Source organism: Lactuca sativa, chromosome 1 (assembly GCF_002870075.4).
Source record: "Lactuca sativa cultivar Salinas chromosome 1, Lsat_Salinas_v11, whole genome shotgun sequence".
NCBI classification, from domain to species: domain Eukaryota; kingdom Viridiplantae; phylum Streptophyta; class Magnoliopsida; order Asterales; family Asteraceae; genus Lactuca; species Lactuca sativa.
In genome coordinates this window covers 52,357,292-52,384,237 of record NC_056623.2, presented here as the reverse complement: position 1 = coordinate 52,384,237, position 26,946 = coordinate 52,357,292, and the positions used below count along the sequence as shown (strand labels likewise).

At 38.9% G+C, this 26,946-nt stretch overlaps 1 protein-coding gene across 1 annotated transcript; it reads right to left on the bottom strand.

The window, feature by feature from the left end:
* Window positions 1-10,039: 10,039 nt before the first annotated feature.
* LOC128127224 (uncharacterized mitochondrial protein AtMg00810-like) lies at window positions 10,040-11,333 on the bottom strand. The gene is made up of 3 exons (XM_052765659.1): window positions 11,078-11,333; window positions 10,413-10,754; window positions 10,040-10,263 (listed from the first exon to the last, which is right to left on the bottom strand). The coding sequence occupies exons 1-3, from the start codon at window positions 11,331-11,333 to the stop codon at window positions 10,040-10,042; spliced, it is 822 nt and encodes a 273-aa protein (XP_052621619.1).
* Window positions 11,334-26,946: the final 15,613 nt, after the last annotated feature.

Sequence of the window (26,946 nt, the reverse complement as noted above, 5' to 3'; positions counted from 1 at the left end):
TTATAGTTTGGGCTCAAATCGGATTTGATTGGGCTTCGAAAAAAAATACATTTGGATGAACAGTGAATATTTCAAACAATTGGGAAAAAAATAATGATTTCAAAATTAAAAAGAAATTGTAAGAATATGATTTTGATTTTTGGATTGATCTAAACAAAAAATTATTGGATCATCAATGGGATTTGAAACAAAAATAGATCCAATGAGACAAACCGATCAAAAATGAAAAACAAAACACACGAATCAAAATTAAAATTGAATTTCAATAATACCTGGATTGCTCTTCATTGGATCATCAAAAATCAAAAACGTTTTTGAATCCATTTGAGAATTTTTGACAACTTCTTGACGATTCTTTTCTGTTTGTAACACACGAATCAATCATTGATGATCTTGGTTCTTTTGTTGGAACAAAAAAATCACCAAATTAAACATTGTACAACCCACGATGTGTGTTGTACAAGTCGTTATTCATGTTCTTCAACAATTGAACACCATCTTCATAAGAACCATCAACACTTTTAGGTTTTGAATTCAAATTCATTGTAACACTTGGTGATTGTTGCTTTGGAACCAAAATTTGTTTCATAGATTTCGGCTACACAACAACGTTTGCAAATTTTTGTGCAGCAACCCATTTGTTCTTACTTTTTCTTACTTTTGATCTTCTTGTTCTTTTTCTTTCTCATCTTTTTGTATCTTGAAGTTTTTAATTCAAGAACATCTTCATTCTTGACAACTTCAACTTTGCAAGTTTGAATCAAATCTTTTGGAGTTTGATATTTGTGAATTTCTTGAATTGATGGCTTTCGATAAGGAATCATTCCTTCAAACGAACCACAAGAACACAAAATTTCATCGGTTTGAACTCCAATCAAGCAAAACCTTTTTCTACTTCATGAGAATCAACTTGAATATTCTTTTCTTGAGCTTCAAGAACATCAAGAACATCACATTGAATTCCATAGTCTTGAACTTCAACAAACTTAAGAGCATGAAGATAACTTGAGTTTTCAATAAGAGAAATGTATTTCTTATCAACCAAATCTCTTTCTTGTCCTTCCTTTTGATTTTCACTCCAAGATATCATGTTCATGGAAATTTCAACTAAGCATCCAATCTTCGAAAGTGGTTGAAAAAGCAATCTTCCATGATCATCCTTCAAACCTCCATATGAAACCAAAGTATCCCATAAAATCAACCCACCTTTCAACAACAATCCATAGAATTTATTTTCATTGACTTTGTATTTGACATTTTAATGATCACAATCCAAGAATCATAACATAAGTACACCATCTTTGATCAATCGATAAGCTCTTGAGTTTTTCTAGAGAGAGAAAGTGATTTTGACTGGGTTTCTACAGAGACAAAGCAAAAATCACTTGAATTCTAGTGAAGAAAATTGAATTATGAATCAAATCAAGGAACAATTCGATTTCTATAATCCAAAAACTCTCTAAACATGAAGATCAAATAGCAATGAAGAATCACCAAATCAAAAATGTCATCATGGATAAATTCTTGAGAAAATCAAGAACACCCGCTCTGATACCAAATGTAGTGATCCTGATTATGATGACATATTCGGAATATGAAATGATTTAGTGAAACATACAAGAATCATGAACACGAAGAACACAAGGATGTAAATAATCTCGTTTTAAGCTCTCATTAGTCTAGAAAGTGTTACAAAGTGGGTCGTGCAAAAATACTCTTTCTAAACTAATCTCTTACAAGTTCTTACATAAATGTGAGTCACTCACTTCCTATTTATAGGAAAGACAACTCATTACATACAAATAAAAGGGTAAGCTACTAGAAGCATCCAAGCATGACATTACACCCTAACAACATCAAGAGAACACCATGCCTTCACTTTGAGGCTAGGCTCATTCACTTTTGGGATTGTAAAGCGAAATCATATGCCAGACTTTGCGAAATATAGGTTTCAACACTACTAGAAAAACAGCCTTTTACGACGCTCATTGCGCATCATAAAAGGCTCAGACGACGCGCAAATGCTTGTCAAGGAAGGCCCTGTCATAAAGAGAGACGACGCGCTTTTACGACGCTCATTTATGACGCGCAATTACGACACGCAATGCGTATCAATGAAGGCCTTGTCATAAAGAAAGACGACACGCATTCGCATGTCATAACCTTACGACGCGCGTGTTAATGACACGCAATGCGTATCAAGAAAGCCCCTGTTAAGAAAGGCCATGTCATAAATGAAGATGACACACATTTTTGCGTATCATAATTTTTTATGTTTAAAAAAATATTATTTATAGATTTACTTATTTTCAAATTAAATTTGTATTTAATGTTTCATAATAGAAAAAAAAATTCATATACAAAAGTTAATGTCATACAAATAATCATTCTAATAGTAGACAAATGTATTACATCAAATGTGAAAGAGATGAAAGTCATCAACAAATAATAGTTGAACTAGTTCATTATTGGCCATATAGGTTAACTGCAATCTCCAATCCTTCTAGCAGACCCTAGAGATCATTATTGGTCATGTAGCAGGATCAACCTGCCAAAATAATACACCAAATTAATGAGAAGCTGAGATGATACCTACAGGACAATCCAAAAACACATTATAAGCATAACAATTAGTCCATGGACTTACTGTGGATCAATAATTTCTTCAATTTGCATATGTTAAGAAGACACAACTAAAGGTAGAATAATAATAAAAATAATATCTTACTCATTAAAATAACACACAAACATCTATCTATATATTTCTCTTTTCCTCATTTAGATTCTGAAACTGTAGGGACTGTCTAGAATCACTTGTTACTCATTAAAATACCCATGGTTAGCTGCAGTTGTAAATAAAAGCGAAGAAGAAATAGTTGTTGTAGAGATATAACATACAAAGAAGCTTCTTCCTTTTTTCGCAGGATAAGTGTTACATCCAAAGGAATTTCCCCTGTTTCTAAATTCATCTTCATGTCTTTGTACTCCTCTGTCCATATTGGTTTTCAACATCTCACATAACCATTGCACCTGAAAAGATATATAGGTATAGATGTATATATAAAGAGGTTTTAAGTTTTGTACTCCTCTGTCCAGATTGGTTTTCAACTTTCTAGATTTTACATAGTTACAGCAATGTATTCCAAATATTACAAAGTAATCTTCATTGCTATAAATATAACTGGGTGGACTTTTCAAGGTACAATGCTATAATAGAAAAAAAAACGAAATTGTTGTTTCTTGCATTTAGCAAATAAACAATAAGGGAGTTGGTTACCTTGGGATCTAGCATGAATTTAATTGCATCAACCAACTTGGTGAGGTTAAACTGATCGACTGGTATGGATGGCGGCCCTACGCCTCTGCTATGAACTCGTTCTCCCCAAAATGGTTGGTCACCAAAGAAAGGTACAATTGTAGTTGGGCACTGAAAGTCCACATATAATATCAGATTGCTATTATAGGTAAAAATAAAATAACAAGTTGTTAAGGAAAATTACCGCAGATTTTAGTCCAACAGCTGTAGTTCCAGCACCCCCGTGGTGTACCTACAATTACAAAATAAAAAATAAAAAATAAAAAATGTAAGTACATTGCTATTATGTGTAACAAAAATGTAACTAAGTTTCTACTATGGGTGAAAAATAAAGCAGCAGCAATGACTCACCACAGATGCACATTGCAAGAAAAGCCAGTCATGAGGGATGTTGTCCAACGAGTATACAAAATCCCTTGGCTCTGTTACTGAAGAGACAAAAAGTTTATCTACATCAGTTTTGATTTCTTCCATAAGCAACAAAAGGGTAAAATGAGAAAAATAAAGTTGTGATATAAAAGATAAAATAAACGAAGCATATATATATATATATATATATATATATATATATATATATATATATTACTTACAGATACCAAGACCACCCCATCCTTTGTTGATGATGCCCCTTTGTCCAGAATCTGCTGAAGGAATATACTCCCACCTACATCCACCTGGCAGTTCTGGCCCAAGTCCACCTGGCGATTGAACCTCAGGTACCGGTGCTCCTTCATAGTACCATTGCTGCTTCAAATAATAGCTATTTGCATCATCAAATCACAAAAATTATCACTTCCAGATGCATTAAAATGCTCTATAGCTTGATGCCTCACCTCAGCCTTTGTACTTCCATCAAGTCTTTGATACTTGAACCCCTTAATTGATAAGTATTATGCTAGAATATCTAACATCTAACTATCTGCAATGCATTCATATATATATATATATATATATATATATATATATATATATATATATATATATATATATATATATATATATATATATATATGTATATACACACAACACAAAGAATAACCAACTAATAAAAGAGAAAAATCAATTACAAATAATACATACTTGTAAATTCTTTATCCTTTAATAGTATTTTTTATGAACTTCATCTGCTGTTCCTCCAAAATAACAACGTTTAATAGATTTTATTTACAACATTTATGAATCCATATAATGTTAAAAGCATAAGGAGTAAGGATTTTAGATAAGAGTTAAGAAATAGAAAGAACCTCTCAAACAGCTTGAAGCGTCCATCAACTATAGCTGGAACTTGATGAATGGGATTTATTGCTGCATAAAACAAGAACAGTTAAAAGTTGTCAACTAAATATTGAAAAGAATTTGATACAAAATCAGACAAATGTATTTTACTTTTATTTTTGAAAAAACCCCCACCTCAGAAAAATGTATTTTAGCGTTTAAAAATGTCTCTAATTAGTAATTACAATAGTAACCAACTTATTTTTTTAATAACTATCTCATTAAAAAACTTAAAATAAAGCAAATGAGATATAAATAAATGAAAACAATAAACAAACTTTTGACAAAGTCCTATAAATAAAAATAATTTCAAATAACCTATTAAACTAAGCACTTTACAAAAAAAAAGGAGTAACGAAGTTAAATGAATTGAATTAGCCCAACAGCCCAATAAAACAAACCCAGTACAAATACCTAATTTTCATTTTTTTTGGCGTTTTGGATCTTTGGGAGGAGCCGAAGATCAAAGAAATTATGCAGCACGTCATGTCTCTACAAATCGCAGAATATCTCATCTCGTGTTTTGTAAAAAATAGCAAATCATCAATCGTTGGATTTACCATACTTTTGCTACTATCTGCCAAACTATTTCTTGCTTTTATCGTTTCATGCTCCTAAGTTCTAGCATCTTCTTTTCTCCTCATATGTATCACTGTTTGTCTGTCCACCAGAATCATTTGTATTCTTCCTGGTAATGCTAAAAAACGGGGGGACAATGGCCCCTTAAGGCATCCGCCCCTGGACATCATCATCCTTGCTGTATGGTAAATCCTGGAATACAAAGAAAATCCTTATTCAAGTTTCACCAAAGAGTATGATAATGATGAAATTAGATTCCATATAGTTTAGGATATGATGTGATTATACCTTGATATGATCCACTTGGACAGTAAGGGGATCTTCACTGACCATCTCTGTTATCCTAAGCCGCCTATGACTAATAAGAACAACCTGCTCTCCTTAGATGCTTGTGATCTAATTACAAGAATCAATGGTTGATAACCGGTGTTATAAGTTATTTAAAATCTCAACAATTTTAGAATAATAGATTAAAAACAGTTCCATCACAACAAATACCTGAGGAAGTGTACTAACTTCATGGAGGCAATTAAGTAATTCTTTGCCTTTTAGTGCATATATATTCTTCTCTGTATCTGAACCTGTGGCCTCATCCTGAAGTAAGATTGATTGCTGAAGTAAGATACAGAGATATTTTATCCTCCTAGTTTGAGTGATTGGATGAAGTTATATCAGCACTGACACAAAGCAATTTAATCAAAAAAATTGATAAATTCAGTTATAATTTAAATATGAAAATAGGTAAAGCAACAAAAGATCATGGTTTTGAGTTTATCTTTGTATGAACTTGAAAATGAAGGACAAACAAAGTTCAGCTGCCTGATATGCAAAATCTTTTGTTTCAAAAAAATCTTTAGGGCAGGTCTAAACAATCTGTAAATGAAAACAACTTTCAATTCAGTACAAATATACAACTATATTATAAATTGAATGTCAAAAATCCAAGAAATATCGAGAATTATATAAAAGGAAAAATAAACATGCCAATCTTCCATTTAATTTACCTGTGATAGAACTGAGATTACATGGCTATCCAATATATCCTCCATAAATATGTAATATGAAAAAAACTTGCATCCATAAGTTTAACCTTGATTGGTAGCATATAATAAAGTATAGTATATTTGGAGCTTGTGAAATCAACTTTACCATAATCAACTTTACCAAAAGATTCGTTGTTTGCACTCCACCCTAAACTTGAGATGAAGTCAACCATTTGTGGTGGGCACTTCCAGCCTTGAACAACACCAAGCATTTATCATTCATTGGAGATGAAACCATAAACAAAATCAGGACCGGATCAACTGCATAATGATATAAACAATAGTTGTAAAACTGGAAGATGTTTGTTTAGGACAAGCAATAATAAGCTTCAAGAAGAGGCACTAACCAGGAAGATAACATAAATGAATCAGGGTGGCAATTCAACAAACAGTTGGTGTGCACAACCAAAATCTACATAAAAATAGAATTCCCACTACTAGAAAAACAACATTAAACAGTTTGCAAACAGTTTGCACTAACCATGAAGATGTTTGTTTAGGATAAGCAATAATAAGCTTCGTATATAACGTCCACATAATATGTCACAAGCAGGATTAGTCATTTGGAAACCGAACCCAGTCGAGTTATCTTCACCCTGTAGATAAATAAACATAATTCATGATAGAAAATAATATAAAACCAAATTCATTTGTAAATGAGTGATTGGGTGAATATGAATGGTCTGGCCAATAAGCTTTAAATAGTTTGCAGGTTTGTATTAAAAAAAGATACTAACCTGGGAATGTCAAAATTTCCTTAGCTCATTTTAGCGATTTCCTGAAACATTGTTGGTTACATGGACATTCAAGAAGAAGTTCCCTTCACTCTCTTGCTTTTCTTTGATTTTTAATGCAGATGGATTAGTGGAGATGCTACACCCCATTATCTCAATCACCTCCAGCGTCAAAATCCTCCCTACATCCAAAGGGATACTCTTGAGTTTTAAGCAATGATAAACCATTACACGTTGTAGAACTAGGAAGTTATCCCTGCAACATACCCATTCCATTGGCTCTAACCCCCTATAGCTTCAATACCTTGAGTCGCACAAACTCTGCATCGCCTCTTCTTATCCATCCCATGAAGAGAACATAAACTAAAACCCCCAAAGCTTCCCCTACTATTGAAAAGATCACAAGAATTGAGAATTTCAGGAAAAATAAGCATAGAGGTGACTCACTTGTGATGTAGAAGCACACGTTGATCCATGTCTTCGCCTCTTCTTATCCATCCAATGGATTCTCTCGAAGCTTCAAGGCGATCGGGAACCATCCTCGTCAAATAATGATAACTTACACATATCGAAGTTTTCAATAGAGAACGAGGTTGCCCGATTGGAGAGGCAAGGTCGTTTGTGAGTTTTAGCAGAAGATGTATGTTTATTGTTGATGATGTTTTGGATTTTTCTAGGGTTTTTTTGAGCTAATCGAATGAAGTAAACCCCTGAACCAAATCTGATCGGAAGAAGAGCAAACTGTTTCTCCTCCATAGTTTTATTGCTATTTTTAGGTTTCGTGGTAAGCTGGGTCGCATTTTGTTTCCGTAGCATCAAGCTCCGAATGAACAAAATCCATAGTTCAACATGATATTAGGGCTTTTAGACTCCAAAAAGTTCTTGTAGGCATATTGCGATTGGAACCCTCGATATGATATTTTTCCTTTAATCGGGGTGGTTTATCCCCAACATAAGGAGAGTTTTTAGGGTTCAATGGTGGTGGAAATGGAATGGCTTAGGGTTTGCAGAGAGAAGGGAGGGAGAGAATGAAGGGAGATCTACGGAAGAGAATGGAAAGCGGGGTACTTCAAAATTTTAGAAATTTTAAGGATTTTAGAATTTTAGGAGGATTTCCTCAAGAACGCGCGTTTTGAGTAAAAAACATAAAGCGACATTCACAGAGGACGCACACTTTAGATAAAGTGCCCTCCGTGTTTTTAAGTTTTTTTACATGAGACACTAATTTAAGGGCACGCAATAATGTGTAACCTAAACCTTAAATTTTTTGAAGAGATGACACTTTTGTAATGTCACTCTCTTTTACGTAACATAAATCAATGAGTGTCATGGTTTGCGCGTCGTAAAAGGGTCTTTTTCTTGTAGTGCAAATTGGTAGTACCCAAAACCTTAAGGATTCCAGTGAAAATGTGTGCCAAAGAAATATTAGGAATCAAATTTAAAAATAATGTGCGATTAGTGATATCAAATAGCATTTGATACGAAAGCAGTTAGATCCCGGGAAAAGATCTCATCATTCGACATCAAGAGAGATGACGAACTGCATGCCTGGTTTCCTATGAAGTACAATCGAATACTCATCAAGGAGCATCGAAGGGCCTCTTCACTATCAGTTTCGAAGGTAGACTCAATTTTTCTCAATACCATAACTTAACATAAATGTGAGTTGATTGAACAAAATTACTTGGATAACCAGTGTAGTCAAGAACAAGTAAGGTTGGATAAGTTTTGAAGTAACAAGAATTCACAAAGATATTCATACTAAAATCACATTCCAAACAAAAAAAATTAAGATTTGGATCTTGTTGGGCAAAAATGTCTTGGTGATAGAGCATTTTGTCAAGATTACGCATGACGAAAGGAATATGATTTTGAATACCAAAAATGGTACTAAAACAAGTTTTTCATAATAATCTTGAATAAGAATGTTCACCATCAATGCCTTAGTATTTGGGATTGTTGGGTTTCACCACCATCACAGAAGAATGAATCAGGATCATAAACACATATTGTTGCAATATCTGCATTCTGGTTGGTTTCTACTAGAGATGTCGAGGATATATAGTGATGTGTGTGATCATGAAGAAAATGTTGGTGAAAAAGATTGGTTAAAGAAACTCATTGTACCTCTGCGAAAGATATGGACATTGCAGAAATATGTTTACTCAATATGAGAAGAGAAAGGTAGCTCTTTGACTAATGTGAATATAGCTTGATTGGGAAGGAACACGCATAGTGAGAGATCCATTAAGGCTTCGAACACATAAAGTCTATGAGGCTTGAGGTCAACATACAACAACATGCTTCTAGGGACTTCTAACTAGTACATTAATACTTGTTCCCCTTTTGAATATGATCATTGAGAATTCGCCACCACAACATGTTGTTACAATGAGCCATTAAAGGTTAAACACAATATGAAATAAAAACAAGAAAAACTTTTTGAATTTTTAGTTTTTGAAAAACAAATATAAAAAAATAAGAAAATCTTTTTGATTTTTTTTTGAAAATAAAAGGCAAAAATAAAAAAATATATATATTTGGAATTTTGTTTTGGAAAATTAAAAACAAAAACAAACTAATAAAGTGGTACCAGTGACGTTCAATGTAAGAAGTAGCAACTCCCAAAGATATTGTATATCGAACAGATTTCTCCCCCACAGAGAGAATTGAGGTCAGAATGATTTAGAAGAATTTTGTCAGCAAACATATGCAAACGTTGAATCATGAACAGTAACCTCTAAACTATTTAGTAGCACACTAACCAAATTGACATCTTTTCTATCAAGACAAACCAAGAACGAAGATTTCTTCGATTATCCCTAAACCATTCAAAATCCTTAAAAATGATTTCTCATCTAAAGGTTTTGTAAATATATCTGCAATTTGATCTGTTGTTTCACAAAATGAACCTCTATGTTCCCGTCTTCCACATGATCTTTGATAAAGTGATAGTGAAGATTGATGTGTTTGGTTTTCGAATGTTGGACTGGATTATGGCAGATACGAATAGCACTTTGTGAGTCACGATATAAATGAATCTTCTTCATATTGATTGCATAATCACACAGTTGACTTTGAATCCAGATAACTTAAGAAGTGCAAGTTGCAGCAACCATATACTCTGCTTCTGCTGTAGAAATCGAAACACATGTTTGTTTCTTTGATTGCCAGCTTACAAGATTCCCATCCAACAATTGACAATTACCTATTGTGCTTTTGCGATCCAGTTGACATCCACCTAGGTCTGCGTGTGAAAAATCTTGAACAAAGAATCCTGTCTTTGAAGGATACCAAAGACCCAACGAAACTGTCCCTTTAAGATAGCGAAAGATGTTCTTCAAACATTAAGATGGGGTTCTCTTGGGTTCAGTTGATACCTTTCACAGTTACACACAACAAACATGATATTAGGTTGACTCGTAGCTAAGTATAAAAGTGAACCTATCATGCTTCGATATGTACTTAAGTCCACTGCTGGCTTTTCCAACGAAGGATTCAAGAGTGTTCCAACTACGATCGGTACTTTCAATTTTATGCTATTCGTCATCCCAAATCTTTCAAGAAGGTTGCACGTGTATTTTTCTTGATTTTTGAAGATATCTTCCTTGCTTTGATGAATATGTAAACCCAGGAAATTATTAATTTTTCCCATCATGCTCATTTCAAACTTGCTTTTCATAAGCTCCTCAAATTCCTTTAACAACAATGGGTCAGTTGAATCAAAAACTATATCATCGACATAAATTTGAACAAGCATCAGGTGATTCACAACTTCCTTTCGAGATAATGTGGGATCAACTGATCCTAGTTTAAATTTAGCAACTTTCAAAAAATTGGTTAATATTGCATACCAGGCACGAGGTGCTTGTATCGACCCATAAACTGCCTTATCTAAAACATAACAGTCGGTGGTTGTTCGACATAGACCGTTTCCTCCAATACACCATTCAGGAAGGCACATTTGACGTCCATTTGACATACGTCGAAATCTTTATGTGATGCATAAGTAACAAAAATTCTAACAACCTCGAGTCTTGCGACAAGGGCAAATGTTTCCTCATAATCTATTCCTTCTTGTTGGGAATAACCTTTAACAACTAATCTTTCCTTATTGCGAGTCACATTACCTTCTTTATCGGTCTTATTCTTAAAAATCCATTTAAACCCAATTAATGAAACATCCTTTGGTTTAGGAATTAAGCTCCAAACTTTGTTTCGTTCAAATTCTGTCAATTCAGATTGCATTGCATCAACCCAATCTAAGTGTTCTAATGCAACCTTTACTGTTTTGGGTTCAAGTTTCGAAATAAACACGTTAAACACACAATATTCTTGATGAACATTAAGTACCTCATTCTTAGCTCGAATTTGTGCTCGTGTCATGACTTCAACATGTGGATCACCAAGAAACTATTCCTTTGGATGACTACGTGTCCATATATCCATTGGTAGATATGCAGGGTCAAAATCTAAAGGCGCATCCTCAAATACATCATCTGTTTCAGAACCTTCACCTACATTCAAAAAATTATCAACAATATCATGAAACTCAAGTGCTCCCCCTCAACTAATGGATTCGAATTGAGATGCTCCCCCTCGACATCATCATTTTTCTGCATATGCTCCCCCTCGAATGGATATGTAGGTCGCTTTAGCTCCCCCTAAACATTTGAATCGTGAATATGACCATGTGATATTGAACTCAAGTGCTCCCCCTCCACTTGATCACCCATTGAAACCGGTATGTGTTCGACATTCACTTGTGAAGTTGAGGTAGAATGAGAACATCATCTTCCCTAGTAACTGTTGAATCATCTGAGTGCTTTGATTCTTCAGGAATATAATTGTCAACAGCATGGATATCAACATCTATAGCTCTATCTGGAATACCAAAAATCAAGTCAAAGTCAACATCATAATAATTCATAATTTCTGACTCGTCATTCGTTTCAGAAATGATTGGCTTTTGTAAGATGGACTATTCGACTCGTTTGATGTGATAGTCATCGGAAGTAAGATTGAAAGTTTCCTCAATATTTCTTGTTCATTTATTTAACACCCGGTATGCAACAAAATTGTGCAAAAAAAACCCAAAAAAATTCCTTCACCAGCTTTTGACTTAAATTTAGAAAGATTGTCCTTGAGATTCATGATAAAGCACCTGCATCCAAAAACATGAAATATTTAACATTAGGCTATAATTTGTTAATAATATCATAAGGGGTGATGTTGAAACGAAGATGAATAAAAGAACGATTTTGTGTAAAACACGCTGTCGAAACAACTTCTGCCAAAGATATTTAGGCAAATTTACATATGTCAGTATGGTTCTTGCAGATTCGCATAGAGAGCGCTTCCTCCTTTCAACTACACCATTTTGTTGCGATGTGTAAGGAGATGAAAAGTTATGCGAAATTCCCAATTCAGCCAAGAATGAATCAAGAATTTGGTTTTTGAATTCTGAACCATTTTCACTCTTAATTCTTTGAACTTTCTTCCTCAAACTCAACTTAATGTTTTTGATGAAACCAATCATCACTTGAGTAATTTTAGATTTCTGACGAAGAAATAAAACCCAAGTATACCTTGAAAAATCATCAACAATGATCAATATGTACTTCTTCTTATTGAGAGTCTCAACAGTCTAACGTCCACATAGATCAATGTGAAGGAATTCTAAATGTTCGAAGATCTCTGGATCGATGACTATTGGATGACCTTGTATATGTTGCTTTCCCTGTTCACAAGCAGCACACAACGAATCATTATCAAATTTTAACATAGGTAAGCCTCGAACTAGATCATGTAAAACCAGCTTATTGAGATTTTTGACATTTAGATGGGAGAGACGACGATGCCATAACCAGCTAAGGTCTGACGAAGCTTTCAATAGTAGACATACAGAGGGAACACCAATAATAGATTTCATTTCGAGCGTGAACATGTCTCCTTTTCTTTTCGACTTAAGAAGAATTTTCTTCATTTCTTTGTTAGAGATGACACTTCCTTCTTCATCGAGCACAACTTGATTACCAGTGCCCACAACGAGTTGTAAAACACTTATCAAATTATGTTGTAAGCCTTCGACATATGCCACTCTATTCACAATGAATTTTCCATTCGTCACCTTGCCATATCCCTTGACTTTGAATTTGTTGTTATTGCCAAACCTCACTACTCCTGCATTATCTAGCTTTCGATAGTATCGCACATTCTCCATTCCCCCATTTATGTGACGAGTGCAACCACTATCAATGTACCAATGCTCATCATATTGCTAGTCACATAGTATCTGCAATCATTTAGAAGAATTCAGGTCCCCAAGGCTTTTTAGGTCCTTAGACATTAGTTTGAAATGCATTATGAAAAGATGAACCTAATACCCAATTTCAAACCTTTGACTTTAAACTGTCAATTTCGACATATTTGGGCATTGAAATGTAATCATCCAATGCGAAAGGTTCAACATTGATTTTCCCTTTTCCATCCTCACTTTGATGTCCTTCAACTTTCTTCTTGGGAATTTCTTTCCACTTTTTCACAGATGCATTCGACTCCTGTGACGATGAACTACCATTCATCAAATCATTTAAGTAGCTCTCGTAAGCATACTTGATTTGCTCTTGAGAGTACTTTCCCAACTGAAATTGTTTCCCTTTACCTTCAAGCCAATGATTGATGTTTATCAAAATTACTTCTTATTTTCATAAAAGATGCTTTCACTTTCTACTTCAACTCAGGATCTGGAAAGTGTGGATTTGTGGGCTTAAAAGGTTCATTTTTTATCCTTGAACATCCAATTTTTCAAATTTTTGTTTTGGAAAAGACGATTTTGGTAAATTTTGAAAGCGACTTTGATATTGATTATAACCAATAACGTTTTGATTGAAATTATTTTTGTCCTCGTTGAAAACGTCTTTGACCATGAGTTGGATTGAAATTCTTTGTTCATTATTTCGAACAAGATTCCTTTGTTTTTTGTTTTGAGCAAACCTTTCGTTTTCACGATTTGGACCAAAATTTCTTGAACATTGATTTTGAACAAATTTTCCATTTCCTTGTTTTTGAACATTTTGAGATCGAACTTGATTTTGAACATGAGTTTTACTTTTTAAAAAAATATTTTGCTTTTGAGATGGCTTGGTTTGAACAAATGTCTTATTTTGAGAAAAATTCCTAACATGTTTAGTTGATTTTTGCTTAAAAACTTTTTAGTTTTGAAACTCTTTGACATTTTTCCAATAAACTTTGTTTCGAGCTTTTGTAGTCGAAATACCTTCCTCACTAACAAATTTTTGATCACTTTCATTGTAAACTTGTGTTTTTGTCTTTTGAGATTTCAAAACAATTTCTTTGGTTTGATTAACAACGCTTGATTTTTCCGTTATTACTTCCCAAACACATTTTGGTTTTTGTCTTTGTCAAGTTGTTGAGTTTTTGTTCAGACTATTTTCAACTGTGTTTTGGTTCAAATAGAAACCTTCTTTTTGAACATCTTTATTATCTTCTTTAACAAGTTTATTTTTTTTCTGGATTCACCTTGTCACCATTTCCAGAAGTGACAAGCACTTGGTTTGGAAATACAACCTCATCAGTTCATTTGAATGATGGATAGAAAACTAAATTAGATTCCAGATAATGTGCAACTTTGTCTTTCAACACCTTTTCGAACTCCTTTGTTTCTTCATATACATGTTCAACAACTCAAGGAATAGGTGTTTCATTCAAAACATCATCCTCATCACTTTCATAATCTTCCACTACAACTTGATCAAAAGGATCACAAACTTTCGATGTAGAGGGTTGATCACTGCTAACTTTCGCCATTAAATCATGACAATTTTCTTTTCCTTCTGCCATCGAATTGAAATTAATAACATATAACTGAGAACAATAAAGAATTTCCTCCTCCTTAATTTCACGGATATTATCAGAATCATCTTCGATATTGAGAGTCTAATGTCGAATTCTTGGTCATGTTCAAAATTTTAACTTGTTCATTTTTAGTTACAGTTTCATTAACTATATGCACAAGTTCATCAGCATTTAGGCGTTCATCATGTAACATCCCGAAAATCATAGGGTAAAAATTTCATTTTTATTATAATCGAAACACTCATGTAGCCTTTATTCAAGCATTTAAAAGCACTTCAAAATAAAACAATTATCAGAGTTCATTCCCAAAATGATGTATTGCGGAAAACATGGGTGTATGCATTGCGATCAAACCGGACCCTTCCCTTTTAAACCAGAAGTACCTAAAATCATAAACCACAAACTGTAAGCACAAAGCTTAGTGAGTTCTTCAAATACCACATACCATACTTATCAAACAAGCCATACATATCATACATATCCAGTAATCAACAAAAAGTGCTATGTGCCATCCATAGTCTTGCCATTATGCCACGAGCCGTATCATGGTCTTCCTTGACAGGATGGGGGCCAAAACCATGGGTCTTATAAACAAATTCCAGGAGCCACCTCATGGTCTTCTATGCAAGCATCACAAAGACAACTAGCATACAATCAACACTACTTAACTAATTATCTGTCAGAGTTTAGATCTGGTCTCGCATACAGGTCTTACATATAAAATTCCAAGGGCCACCCTCACGTCTTCCTATAATACATAAACAAAATGGGTCGGCATTGGTGCCTTCGACCCATAAAACACTGGGGAGACTCACCTCGAAAGCTGAACCCATGAATAAATCTCTGACCGCTGATCCACTAAAACCCACGAGCTATCAAACAAATAACACCCAATTAACAATTGGGCTCCAAACCAAAACCAATAATCCATATATATGGGGTAAAAATACCATTTACCCCTCACCTAGTTTGGTCCAAGACTAAGGTCCAAACTCAAAATCAAAGGCCCACACACCAAATAATCAACCAAGGTCCACTTATGGCCCAATTTTCCAACTTGGGCCCAAACCCTTACATGGGCCTTACCCTAAAGCCCATTAACTTTTCCCTACTCCAAAATTGTTGTTCTTAGATGGCCCAAAAATGCCCCAAGCAACCCAGCCCAAAAGATAGCCCAAACCCAAAATACCTAATGGTCAACTCTAGTCAACTACAAAAGTCAAAGTCAAGGTCAACAATTCATGTTGACCCAACACGTCGTGTTGCCTTTTGGAAAGGCCGTGTTCTTCCATCATCTAGATAATCGGGAAATCCCTAGCCAACACGTCGTGTTGGCTTTCAAACATGCCGTGTTTGCTCGAGATTCAACAACTTAACCAACAAACACTAAATCCTTAAAGACATGTCTCCAAAACATAGATCTAATCTCCTTAAGATGGATTATCATGTAAAGTTGCCAACTTTACGTCCATATATGAGTAAATAAATCTCTTAAGATAAAAAAAAAGACTTAAAAGGGGACATGAAGCATGCATGACACCATTCCTCACATAAAGCTTGCACCTTTATGCTTAAGGATACCAAAACAAACCCATATCTGAAAGAAAAGGCCCTTAAACAACTCAACTCATCCAAAGACCCAAAAAGGATACCAAAATCATAATACACTAGCCATGAATAGATCTAATCATACACAAGCCAAGATGCAAACTTATACCTCAAAGAGACCGCAAGAAGTGGATAGATTATGGATCAATGATCTTCATGTAACATCCGGAATTTCAGGTATTATATCTATTCATTTTATTTTATGTTTTGTGGAAGAACTCGGCGAGTTGGTGTGAAGACTCGCCGAGTAGAGACGCGATTTCTCACCCGGATTAATGACCTGACTCGACGAGTCACATTGGTGGACTCGGCGAGTCTGCGCTGTTTAATGAAACCCTAATTTCTCGGGTTTGGGGCCTATTTAAAGGGCCTTATGGCCGTCATTTGTGCTCACCAGTCCCCAGAGTGAAACCCTAGTGAGCTTGAGCGTTTGGAGTGAGATAAGGAGCCATTGTTGACCTTGGAGGTGTCATCTAGCAAGGGAAAGGAAGCAATAGCCAAGGGGAAACAAGAGGAACAACTTATTGAAGATCTGAGGTCCAGAACATCACATTTGAGGTACTATTTTTCGAACCATTCTCTGTTTGGTGATGTTCATGTTGATTTAGGGCTTATTGAGCCCTTTTGTGGATAGATCTAGTGCTTCCTTGGTCCCTTAAGCGAGTTAGGTTCTGGATCTGGACCCTTGGAGGTCCAGAGTGTCCCTTTGTCTAAGTTTTTTATGAATCCATGGAGGTTTTGGATTGGGGTCTTTGTGCTTGAGGTCAAAACACAATTTATGAGTCATTAGGTGTGTTATGAGCGCCAAGACATGAACTTTACGTGATGAATAAGCTTGGAAGGACTGGATCTATGAGTTAGTGAAGCAGATCTGACCTCAGAAGGTCGTTTGGGGTTGTGCATGGAATGCACTCGCCGAGTCCATTTCCAGACTCGACGAGTTGGTGCGGGTTGTTCAGTGATTTCGAACCAGGGTTTGAGTAACTGAGTCGGGTGAGTGACTCGGTGAGTCGGAAGGGACTCAGGGGAATCGGGTCCCCGTAGAGACTCGGCGAGTCCACGCTAGACTCGGCGAGTTGAGTTGACCGTTGACCGTTGACCGTTGACCAGATTTGACCAGTGTTGACTTGATAGGGTTAGTCAACCTTAGTTGGGAAAGTGTTAATTAGAGATGTATTGTGTTATAGGAGGACTATAGCTCGGGAGATCAAGCACTAGTGATTTAAGGGATTTGCGAGTTATCGAGATATGCGAGGTGAGTCTTCTCACTATACTTTACCTTAAGTAGGTAATCAGAGTTATGTGACAGAGTATTTGTATGCTATATGTATGTTATGTGTTGTACTGCATTATTTCTATGTGATTTATGTTGTGCATGTTTCTAGAGTTGGAACCGGAAGGTTCACAGAGTTAGAACCAGAGGGTTCACAGAGTAGGGTCCACGGACCCACAGAGTTATAGCATCGAGTGGCTAATATGTGCTATGTGTGGTATTTTGGGGAACTCACTAAGCTTTGTGCTTACAATGTTGGTGTTATTTGTTTCAGGTACTAGTGATGACCGCGGGAAAGCGTCGGCCTGATCAGTACACACACGGGATTTTATGTTATGAGATCTTGGGATTTTTATATGTTGTGGATTTGAGTTTCAAACACTGATGTTTTTATGAATACTAAATGAATTATGCTTTAATAAAATGCGAAAAATTGTTTTGAAATTTACGGTGTTACAAGTTGGTATCAGAGCCTTGGTTTGAGGGATTCGAGTACACCTTCAGGTGTATTTGAACTCAAACTGAGGATTTAAGAAATATTTTCAAAAAGAGTAAAAGATTTTTGGAAAACGGAGAGCAGAGTCGTGTGTAAGATCAGTCCGCGCCCGAACGGTGATTTCCCAAGATACCCTCATATTATGTGTTATGATATTGATATGATGTATTCCCATGCTAGAGTAGGCTAGGTACTCCTCTTAGGACTAGAGTGGCTTGATTTGTGATGCCTTAGCCTAGGGAGAGGTGAGCTGCTATGAGATGCTTGAAAGTGAGTAGGTAGCAGCGAGGAGCTTATGAGAGATTTGTTAGGGAGTGGATTATGCATAATAGAGTACTTGGAACTTGGGATCCGAAGAGGAGGACTTGGGGTGTATTCTGATACGGTGCGGACAGTAGTATTGGGCCCGTATTACTGAAAGCACCAGGGCGGTGTACAGCCCAAGTAAGAATCTTTGGAATGCCAAGGATCAAGGAGGGATGAGTTGTCAAGTGTGATTATGCTCGAATGGATTCTAATTTATCGTATGTTGTATTTCAGAGGTAGATCATGGTGAGGACACATCTTATGCCTGAGAGCAGTGGGGCCAGTGATGAGGAGATCCGCCATATCATCCATGAGGAGGTGGTTGCGGCCATCAGGGCAGAGATACCAGAGATGTTCGGGTCTATTAAGACCACGTTGATTGAGACTTTCGACGAGCGTTATGATGCTCTTTCTGAGGCTGCTGTTGCATCGGCCACCGCAGCTATTGCTGCCGCGAGGCCGCAGGGTGGTGATGCGTTGCTGTTCCGAGAGTTCAACAACACAAAACCGCCGGAGTTTGACGGGACCCAGGACCCGGTGGCGGCTATGCGATGGATTTCAGACATAGAGGGGTGTTTCTTTACTTGCTCACCTCCTGAGCATTTGAGAGTCCGGTTCGCACTGAACCAACTTTGCTTGGGAGCGAAGGACTGGTGGAAGTTTGTGACGGCGCACTTTACGCCTGCTGAGCTTGCGGCAGTGACCTGGGAGAGGTTCACTGCCATGTTCCAAGATGAGTACGTTCCCCAGGTGGAGAGGGAGCGTTTGGCCCAGGAGTTTCTGACCCTCAAGTAGGGTACTGAGTCTGTTACGGTGATTACCGGGATGTTCCACGAGAGGGCGATGTTCTGCCCTGAGCACGTGTCCACTGAGCAGGCACATATAAGACGATATTTGAGTATCTTGAGGAGAGACATTCGGGAGTTCATGGCGAACTCCTCGTACCGGACATTTTCCGAGCTTCAGGCAAATGCCCGGAAGAGGGAGATTGAGCTAGAGACTCAGGCCAGGGAGGAGGCGGAGTCTCAGGGGAGGGATCGGCGACCGGCACAGTCCCAGCCGGCAGCCAAGCGGGCCAAGCCCGCTGATCCCAAATCAGGGAGCCAGAAGGGCCGCACTTGTGGAAAGTGCGGCAAGGGTCATGATGGAGTTTGTAGAGCTGGATCTTGCTACAAGTGTGGCAAGGAGGGGCATATGGCCAAGGACTGCCCAAAGGGGTTTGCAGTGTGTTTCCACTGCAACCAGACCGGACACTGGAAGGAAGAGTGTCCACAGTTGCGGGGATCAGCTCAGGGAGCACCTCAGGGATCTGCCTCTGCCGCCATCAGAGCTACCGAGAGTCGGCCAGTGAAGGCCGAGACGCCGAGGGCACGGGGGAGAGCCTTTCAGTTGACCGCGGAGGAGGTCCGTGCAGCGCCCGATGTCGTGCCTGGTATGTATTCTTTCGTGTATTTATTTTGATGTTGAGATATTATGCTTATATTATGTTATGCGTAGGTACTTTTCTAGTGAATTATGTACCTGCCTTGGTGTTATTTGACTCGGGTGCGAGTCGGTCTTTTGTATCTTTGGCTTTTAGTCAGCATATCAGTATTAGTCGTGAGGCGTTGAGTCGGCCTCTGAGAGTTTCCATAGCTGACGAGAGAGTGATATATGCCACGGAGGTGATCCGTGGGTGCGTATTCGGGATTTTAGGTGTTGAGTTCCCGATTGATTTGGTTCCTATTGCGATGGGTGATGTCTGTGTCATTGTGGGCATGGACTGGTTGAGCAGATTCGGTGCGGTTATCGACTGCGAACGACAGTTGGTGACCATACGAGACCCCAGTGGGGGAGTTGTTACGGTGTACGGTGAGGGTACACGTTCTGGGTCAGCGTTTTGTTCGGCCGCTAGGGCGAGGCAGTGTCTACAGCAGGGCTGTAAGGGCTTTGTGGCGTATGTGATGGATACGTGGGTTGATTCAGAGAGGCCGAGGTCAGTTGAGGAGGTTCCGATAGTGGTTGAGTTTCTGGATGTATTTCCAGAGGAGTTGTTGGGTGTGCCTCCCGTGAGGCAGGTGGAGTTCAGTATCGATTTGGTTCCGGGGGCCGCGCCTATTGCCAAGGTGCCTTATCGCCTTGCACCTCCAGAGATGCAAGAGTTATCCTTGCAGCTTTAGGAGCTGCTGGGAAACGGATTTATTCGGCCGAGCAGCTTGCCGTGGGGAGCGCCTATCCTTTTTGTCAAGAAGAAGGATGGTTCACACCGGATGTGTATTGATTACCGGGAGTTGAACAAGCCGACGGTCAAGAACCGTTACCTGTTTCCGAGGATCGACGATTTGTTCGATCAGTTGCAGGGAGCATCTTGGTTCTTCAAGATAGATTTGAGGTCTGGATATCATCAGGTGAGGGTGCGAGATGAGGACATCCAGAAGACAGCGTTCAGGACGCGATATGGGCATTACGAGTTTGTGGAGATGCCTTTCGGGCTCACCAATGCCCCGGCAGTGTTCATTGATCTCATGAACCGAGTGTGCAGGCCGATGTTTGATCGGTCGGTGATTGTATTCATCGACGACATTTTGGTATATTCGAGATCTAGAGAGCTGCATGAGGAGCATTTGAGGGAGATCCTCAGAGTTCTGAGATCGGAGAGGCTTTATGCCAAATTCTCCAAGTGTGATTTTTGGTTGCGAGAGGTCCAATTCCTAGGGCATCTCATTAATCAGAAGGGGATATTGGTCGACCCGGCCAAAGTTGAGGCAGTGATGAGTTGGGAGGTGCCGAGGTCACCCTCCGAGATCAGGAGTTTCTTAGAGTTGGCAGGTTATTATCGGATATTTATCAGGGATTTCTCTAAGATCGCAGTGCTACTCACCAGGTTGACCCGGAAGGGTGTCGTTTTTTCATGGGGCCCCGAGCAGCAGGCCTCCTTTGAGACGCTTCGCCAAAGATTATGTGAAGCCCCGGTGTTATCCCTCCCGGAGGGGATGGAGGACTTTGTGGTATACTATGATGCGTCGATCTTGGGGTTGGGAGCGGTGCTGATGCAGAGAGGGCATGTGATAGCATACACATCGAGGCAGCTGAAGCCTCATGAGACGAGGTATCCCACCCATGATCTAGAGTTGGGGGCAGTGGTGTTCGCCCTCAAAATTTGGCGTCACTATATGTATGAGGTTCGGTGTACGATATACACGGACCATAAGAGCCTGAAGTATTTGATGGATCAGCCTAACCTAAATATGCGGCAGAGGAGGTGGTTGGATGTGGTCAAGGATTATGATTGTGAGATCATGTACCATCTGGGCAAGGCTAATGTGGTAGCCGACGCCCTGAGTCGTAGGGCGGAGAGCGCCCCATTGCGGGATGTATGTTTGCGGTTGACCGTGATGGTTCCGGTGTTGGATGCCATTCGTGGAGCACAGGCTGAGGCCGTGAGATCGGAGAACTAGAAGAGAGAGCGAGTTGTTGGATTGGTATCGGAGTTCATTACTGATGGTCGGGGGCTTATGACATTTCAGGGGCGTATATGGGTACCGTTTGTGGGAGGGACGCATACCATTTTGATGGAAGAGGCTCATCGGTCGAAATTCTCGATCTATCCTGGGGCCACTAAGATGTATTTAGATCTGATGAGAGAGTATTGGTGGCCCTGTATGAAGAGGGATGTTGCGTGGTTTGTGGAGAGGTGCTTAACCTGCCGTAGGATTAAGGCCGAGCACCAGAGACCACATGGTAAGTTGCAGCCGTTGGAGGTTCCCGAATGGAAGTGGGAATAGATTACTATGGATTTTATCACTAAATTGCCAAGGACTGCTAGGGGAGTCGATGCAATTTGGGTGATTGTGGACAGGTTGACAAAGAGCTCCCACTTCCTTGCTATCAGTGAGAGTTCTTCTGCAGAGAAATTAGCAGAGATGTATGTGAGGGAAGTGGTATCTCGGCATGGAGTGCCGATCTCGATTGTTTCAAATCGGGATGTGCGTTTTACTTCCAGATTCTAGAAGAAGTTTCATAAGGAGTTGGGTACTAGGCTGCATTTTAGTACCGCATATCACCCCCAGACTGACGGACAGAGTGAGCGGAGGATTCAAACGCTCGAGGACATGCTCCGGGCATGTGTGTTGGACTTCGGGGGGAGTTGGGACACGTATTTGCCCTTGGCAGAGTTTTCTACAACAACAGCCATCATTCGAGCATTGGTATGCCGCCCTTTGAGCTGTTATACGGGAGGAGGTGTCGGACCCCCATTTGCTGGGGAGAGGTCGGGCAGCGTGTTATGGGTAGCACAGAGATTGTGCTTCAGACGACAGAGCAGATACAACGGGTTAGACAAAGATTGTTGACCGCTCAGAGCCGCCAGAAGAGTTATGCGGATAGACGTCGATCCGAGCTCGAGTTCCAGGTCGATGATTATGTTCTCCTGAAGGTATCTCCTTGGAAAGGAGTGATCCGATTCAGGAAGAGGGGCAAGCTAGGGCCCCGATATATTGGGTCGTTCAGAGTGGTCACGAGGGTGGGCAGGGTAGCATATCGTTTGGAGCTACCTGCGGAATTGGAGTGGATTCATAATACCTTCCACGTGTCTCAGTTGAGGAAGTGTATAGTCGACGAGTCGGCGGTAGTGCCGTTAGAAGACATTCAGGTGGATGCGAGCCTATACTACGCAGAGAGACCAGTCGCGATTGTGGATCGAAAGATCAAGGTTCTGAGGAACAAGGAGGTGCCTCTAGTACAAGTTTAATGGAAACATTAGAATGGATCCGAGTTGACCTGGGAGCCAGAGCGTGAGATGCGAGAGCAGCATCCGGAGCTATTTCAGGAATGAGACTTCGAGTGCGAAGTCAGATTTAAGTGGGGGAGAATTATAACATCCGGAATTTCAGGTATTATATTTATTCATTTTATTTTGTATTTTGTGGAAGAACTCAGCGAGTTGGTGCGAAGACTCGCCGAGTAGAGACGCGATTTCTCACCCGGATTAATGACCAAACTCGACCAGTCACATTGGTGGACTCAACGAGTCTGTGTTGTTTAATGAAACCATAACTTCTCGGGTTTGGGTCCTATTTAAAGGGCCTTATGGCCGTCATTTGTGCTCACCAGTCCCCAGAGTGAAACCCTAGTGAGCTTGAGCGTTTGGAGTGAGATAAGGAGCCATTGTTTACCTTGGAGGTGTCATCTAGCAAGGGAAAGGAAGCAATAGCCAAAGGGAAACAAGAGGAACAACTTATTGAAGATCTGAGGTCCAGAACATCACGTTTGAGGTACTATTTTTCGAACCATTATCTGTTTGGTGATGTTCATGTTGATTTAGGGCTTATTGAGCCCTTTTGTGGATAGATCTAGTGCTTCCTTGGTCCCTTAAGCGAGTTAGGTTCTGGATCTGGACCCTTGGAGGTCCAGAGTGTCCCTTTGTCCAAGCTTTTTATGAATCCATGGAGGTTTTGGATTGGGGTCTTTGTGCGTGAGGTCAAAACACCATTTATGAGTTATTAGGTGTGTTATGAGCGCCAAGACATGAACTTTACGTGATGAATAAGCTTGGAAGGACTGGATCTATGAGTTAGTGAAGCAGATCTGACCTCAGAAGGTCGTTTGGGGTTGTGCATGGAATGCACTCGCCGAGTCCATTTCCAGACTCGACGAGTTGGTGCGGGTTGTTCAGTGATTTCGAACCAGGGTTTGAGTAACCGAGTCGGGTAAGTGACTCGGTGAGTCGGAAGGGACTCAGGGGAATCGGGTCCCTGTAGAGACTCGGCGAGTCCACGCCAAACTCGGCGAGTTGAGTTGATCGTTGACCGTTGACCGTTGACCAGAGTTGACTTGATAGGGTTAGTCAACCTTAGTTGGGAAAGTGTTAATTAGAGATGTATTGTGTTATAGGAGGACTATAGCTCGGGAGATCGAGCACTAGTGATTTCAGGGATTTGCGAGTTATCGAGATACGCGAGGTGAGTCTTCTCACTATACTTTACCTTGAGTAGGTAATCAGAGTTATGTGACAGAGTATTTGTATGCTATATGTATGTTATGTGTTGTACTGCATTATTTCTATGTGATTTATGTTGTGCATGTTTCTAGAGTTGGAACCGGAAGGTTCACAGAGTTAGAACCAGAGGGTTCACAGAGTAGGGTCCACGGACCCACAAAGTTATAGCCTCGAGTGGCTAATATGTGCTATGTGTGGTATTTTGGGGAACTCACTAAGCTTTGTGCTTACAATGTTGGTGTTATTTGTTTCAGGTACTAGTGATGACCGCGGGAAGGCGCCGGCCTGATCAGTACACACACGAGATTTTATGTTATGAGATCTTGGGATTTTTATATGTTGTGGATTTGAGTTTCAAACACTGATGTTTTTATGAATACTAAATGAATTATGCTTTTATAAAATGCGAAAAATTGTTTTGAAATTTACGGTGTTACACTTCCTTCCAAGCTAAGAACCTTCAATCTTCAAAGCTTCCTTTGGAAATGAGCAAATAATCACAAGAATCCACTCAAGGCTCAAGAACACCACCAAGAAAGCTTAAAGGAAGAATTAGGGTTTAAGTGGAAATGGAGGCTGGTAAGGAGACCAACCCTTGGGGCTTAAGGAGATTATATAGGGTGCAATTTATGGTTTCCTTCCCAGCTACCAACACGTCGTGTTTAGACACCAACACGTTGTGTTTAGAGACCAACACGCCGTGTTGGTCTTAATGAAAACCACAGGTGTCCTTAGCTAGACACGTCGTGTTGGTTCCTCTAACACGCCATGTTCCAATCCCCAAAATGGGATTCATTCCTTACAATTGGTCCTCAAGATTATGGGTGTTACACATCAATTTTAACATTCCATATGCGTACGAATAATTAGGAACTTTATCAAACTCAAAAATTTTCTTTTCACAGTCATAAGAAGTAGCATCTACTTTTTATATTTCATAAGCTAAGAATGGTAATAATTTTCGATGTTTTTCATTGCAGATATCAGAAGAATGAGGTTATCCGGTAAGCTTAGAATACAATCGTTTAGTAGAGTTACAATAGATATTTCTTTGTTTAACTAACAAAACATTATCATTCCTAACCAAATCCCTATTTGCTGTAGTTTTTTTGTAGTTGAAGCTCTAAGTTCTCTATCATACTCCTCTTAACCTCCATATTATTTCGAATATCATAGTAATGATTTCAATTGTTGAGCTTCTCTAACCATGGAAATCAACATATCATTAAGATAAGAAAGAGTATCATCAAAATCTATTAAAACTGCATGATAAGTACCAGATGGGATTTTAAGAGATTCTAGAAGATTACGTACCTTCGTAGTCATTGGTGATTTGTCGGCTTCAGTTGAGACAAAGCAAGTTTCAGTAACCTTCTCATCCTTTGAATCATCCTCTTTGAATTAAGCGAACATTGCTCCATGGGTTGCATTCCTCATTTCCTCATCATCAGACCCGGATGACCAGATCTGATATGTCCCATCACTCTCATCTCCTCCTTTCGACATCAAGGAGAGTCCCTTCGTCCATGCCTTTAACTCCTCAATTTTCTCAGCGTAGTACGCTTCATCTTTCACCCTCTCCTTCTTCCCTTTTGGCCAAGTGATTCGAACCAATTCAATAGTTGCAATCATAGCACGAATCCCCTTTCAAATTTAGTGGCTTCTTCTCTATCAAATTCTTTCCATCCTTCTTCTCCTACTTCGACTCCACTCTTGCACCTTTACCTATTGATCTATTTGCTTTAAATTCACTATTGTTCTTGTACTTTGGACTAAAAGGCTTTTTGAAAAACCTTTTCACTTATTATTCGAGTAATAAGCCACTGCTTCATCCTCAGAATTCACCAAAAACCCTTCTTCTTCAGCATCCTCTTGTTCACCGAATTCGATTTCAGAGTCCTTGGCGATCACTTTCAACATTAAGGCCAATGGTCCTCCTAAGCTCAACTTACCTTCTTCAACAATCTCATTAATCTCATTTTCATGGGCTTTTAGAACGTTGTACAAATCAGCTAGAGAATAACAATCAAAACTCTGTTGAGTTTTGATCATCAAGCTTATGTTCCTCCATTCCTTTTGCAACCCCATCAAGAAAGTCAAATTGTATTCTAGAGTCGAACAAGTGACACCATAACGAGTACGCATAAAGATCAAATCATTCAAGCGATCATAGTATACCTCGATGGTTTCATTGACTTTCTGCTTAAACTCACCCAATTCTAATAGGAACTGTTTCACTAAACTTTTCTTGGTCTTCTCACTGCCCTGATATTTCCCTTTCAACGTATCCCAAATTTCCTTCATGGTTTTGCAACTTTGAACATAGTTGTAAACTACTGCTGGAAGAGCACCACATAGTTCTCGAAGGCATTTCTTATCATTTTCTTTCTGTTTATCTATTTGCAAAGCAACATCAACAGAAGAACCAGCAGTTCCAACCTGTTCAAGCCTTTAAGGACGA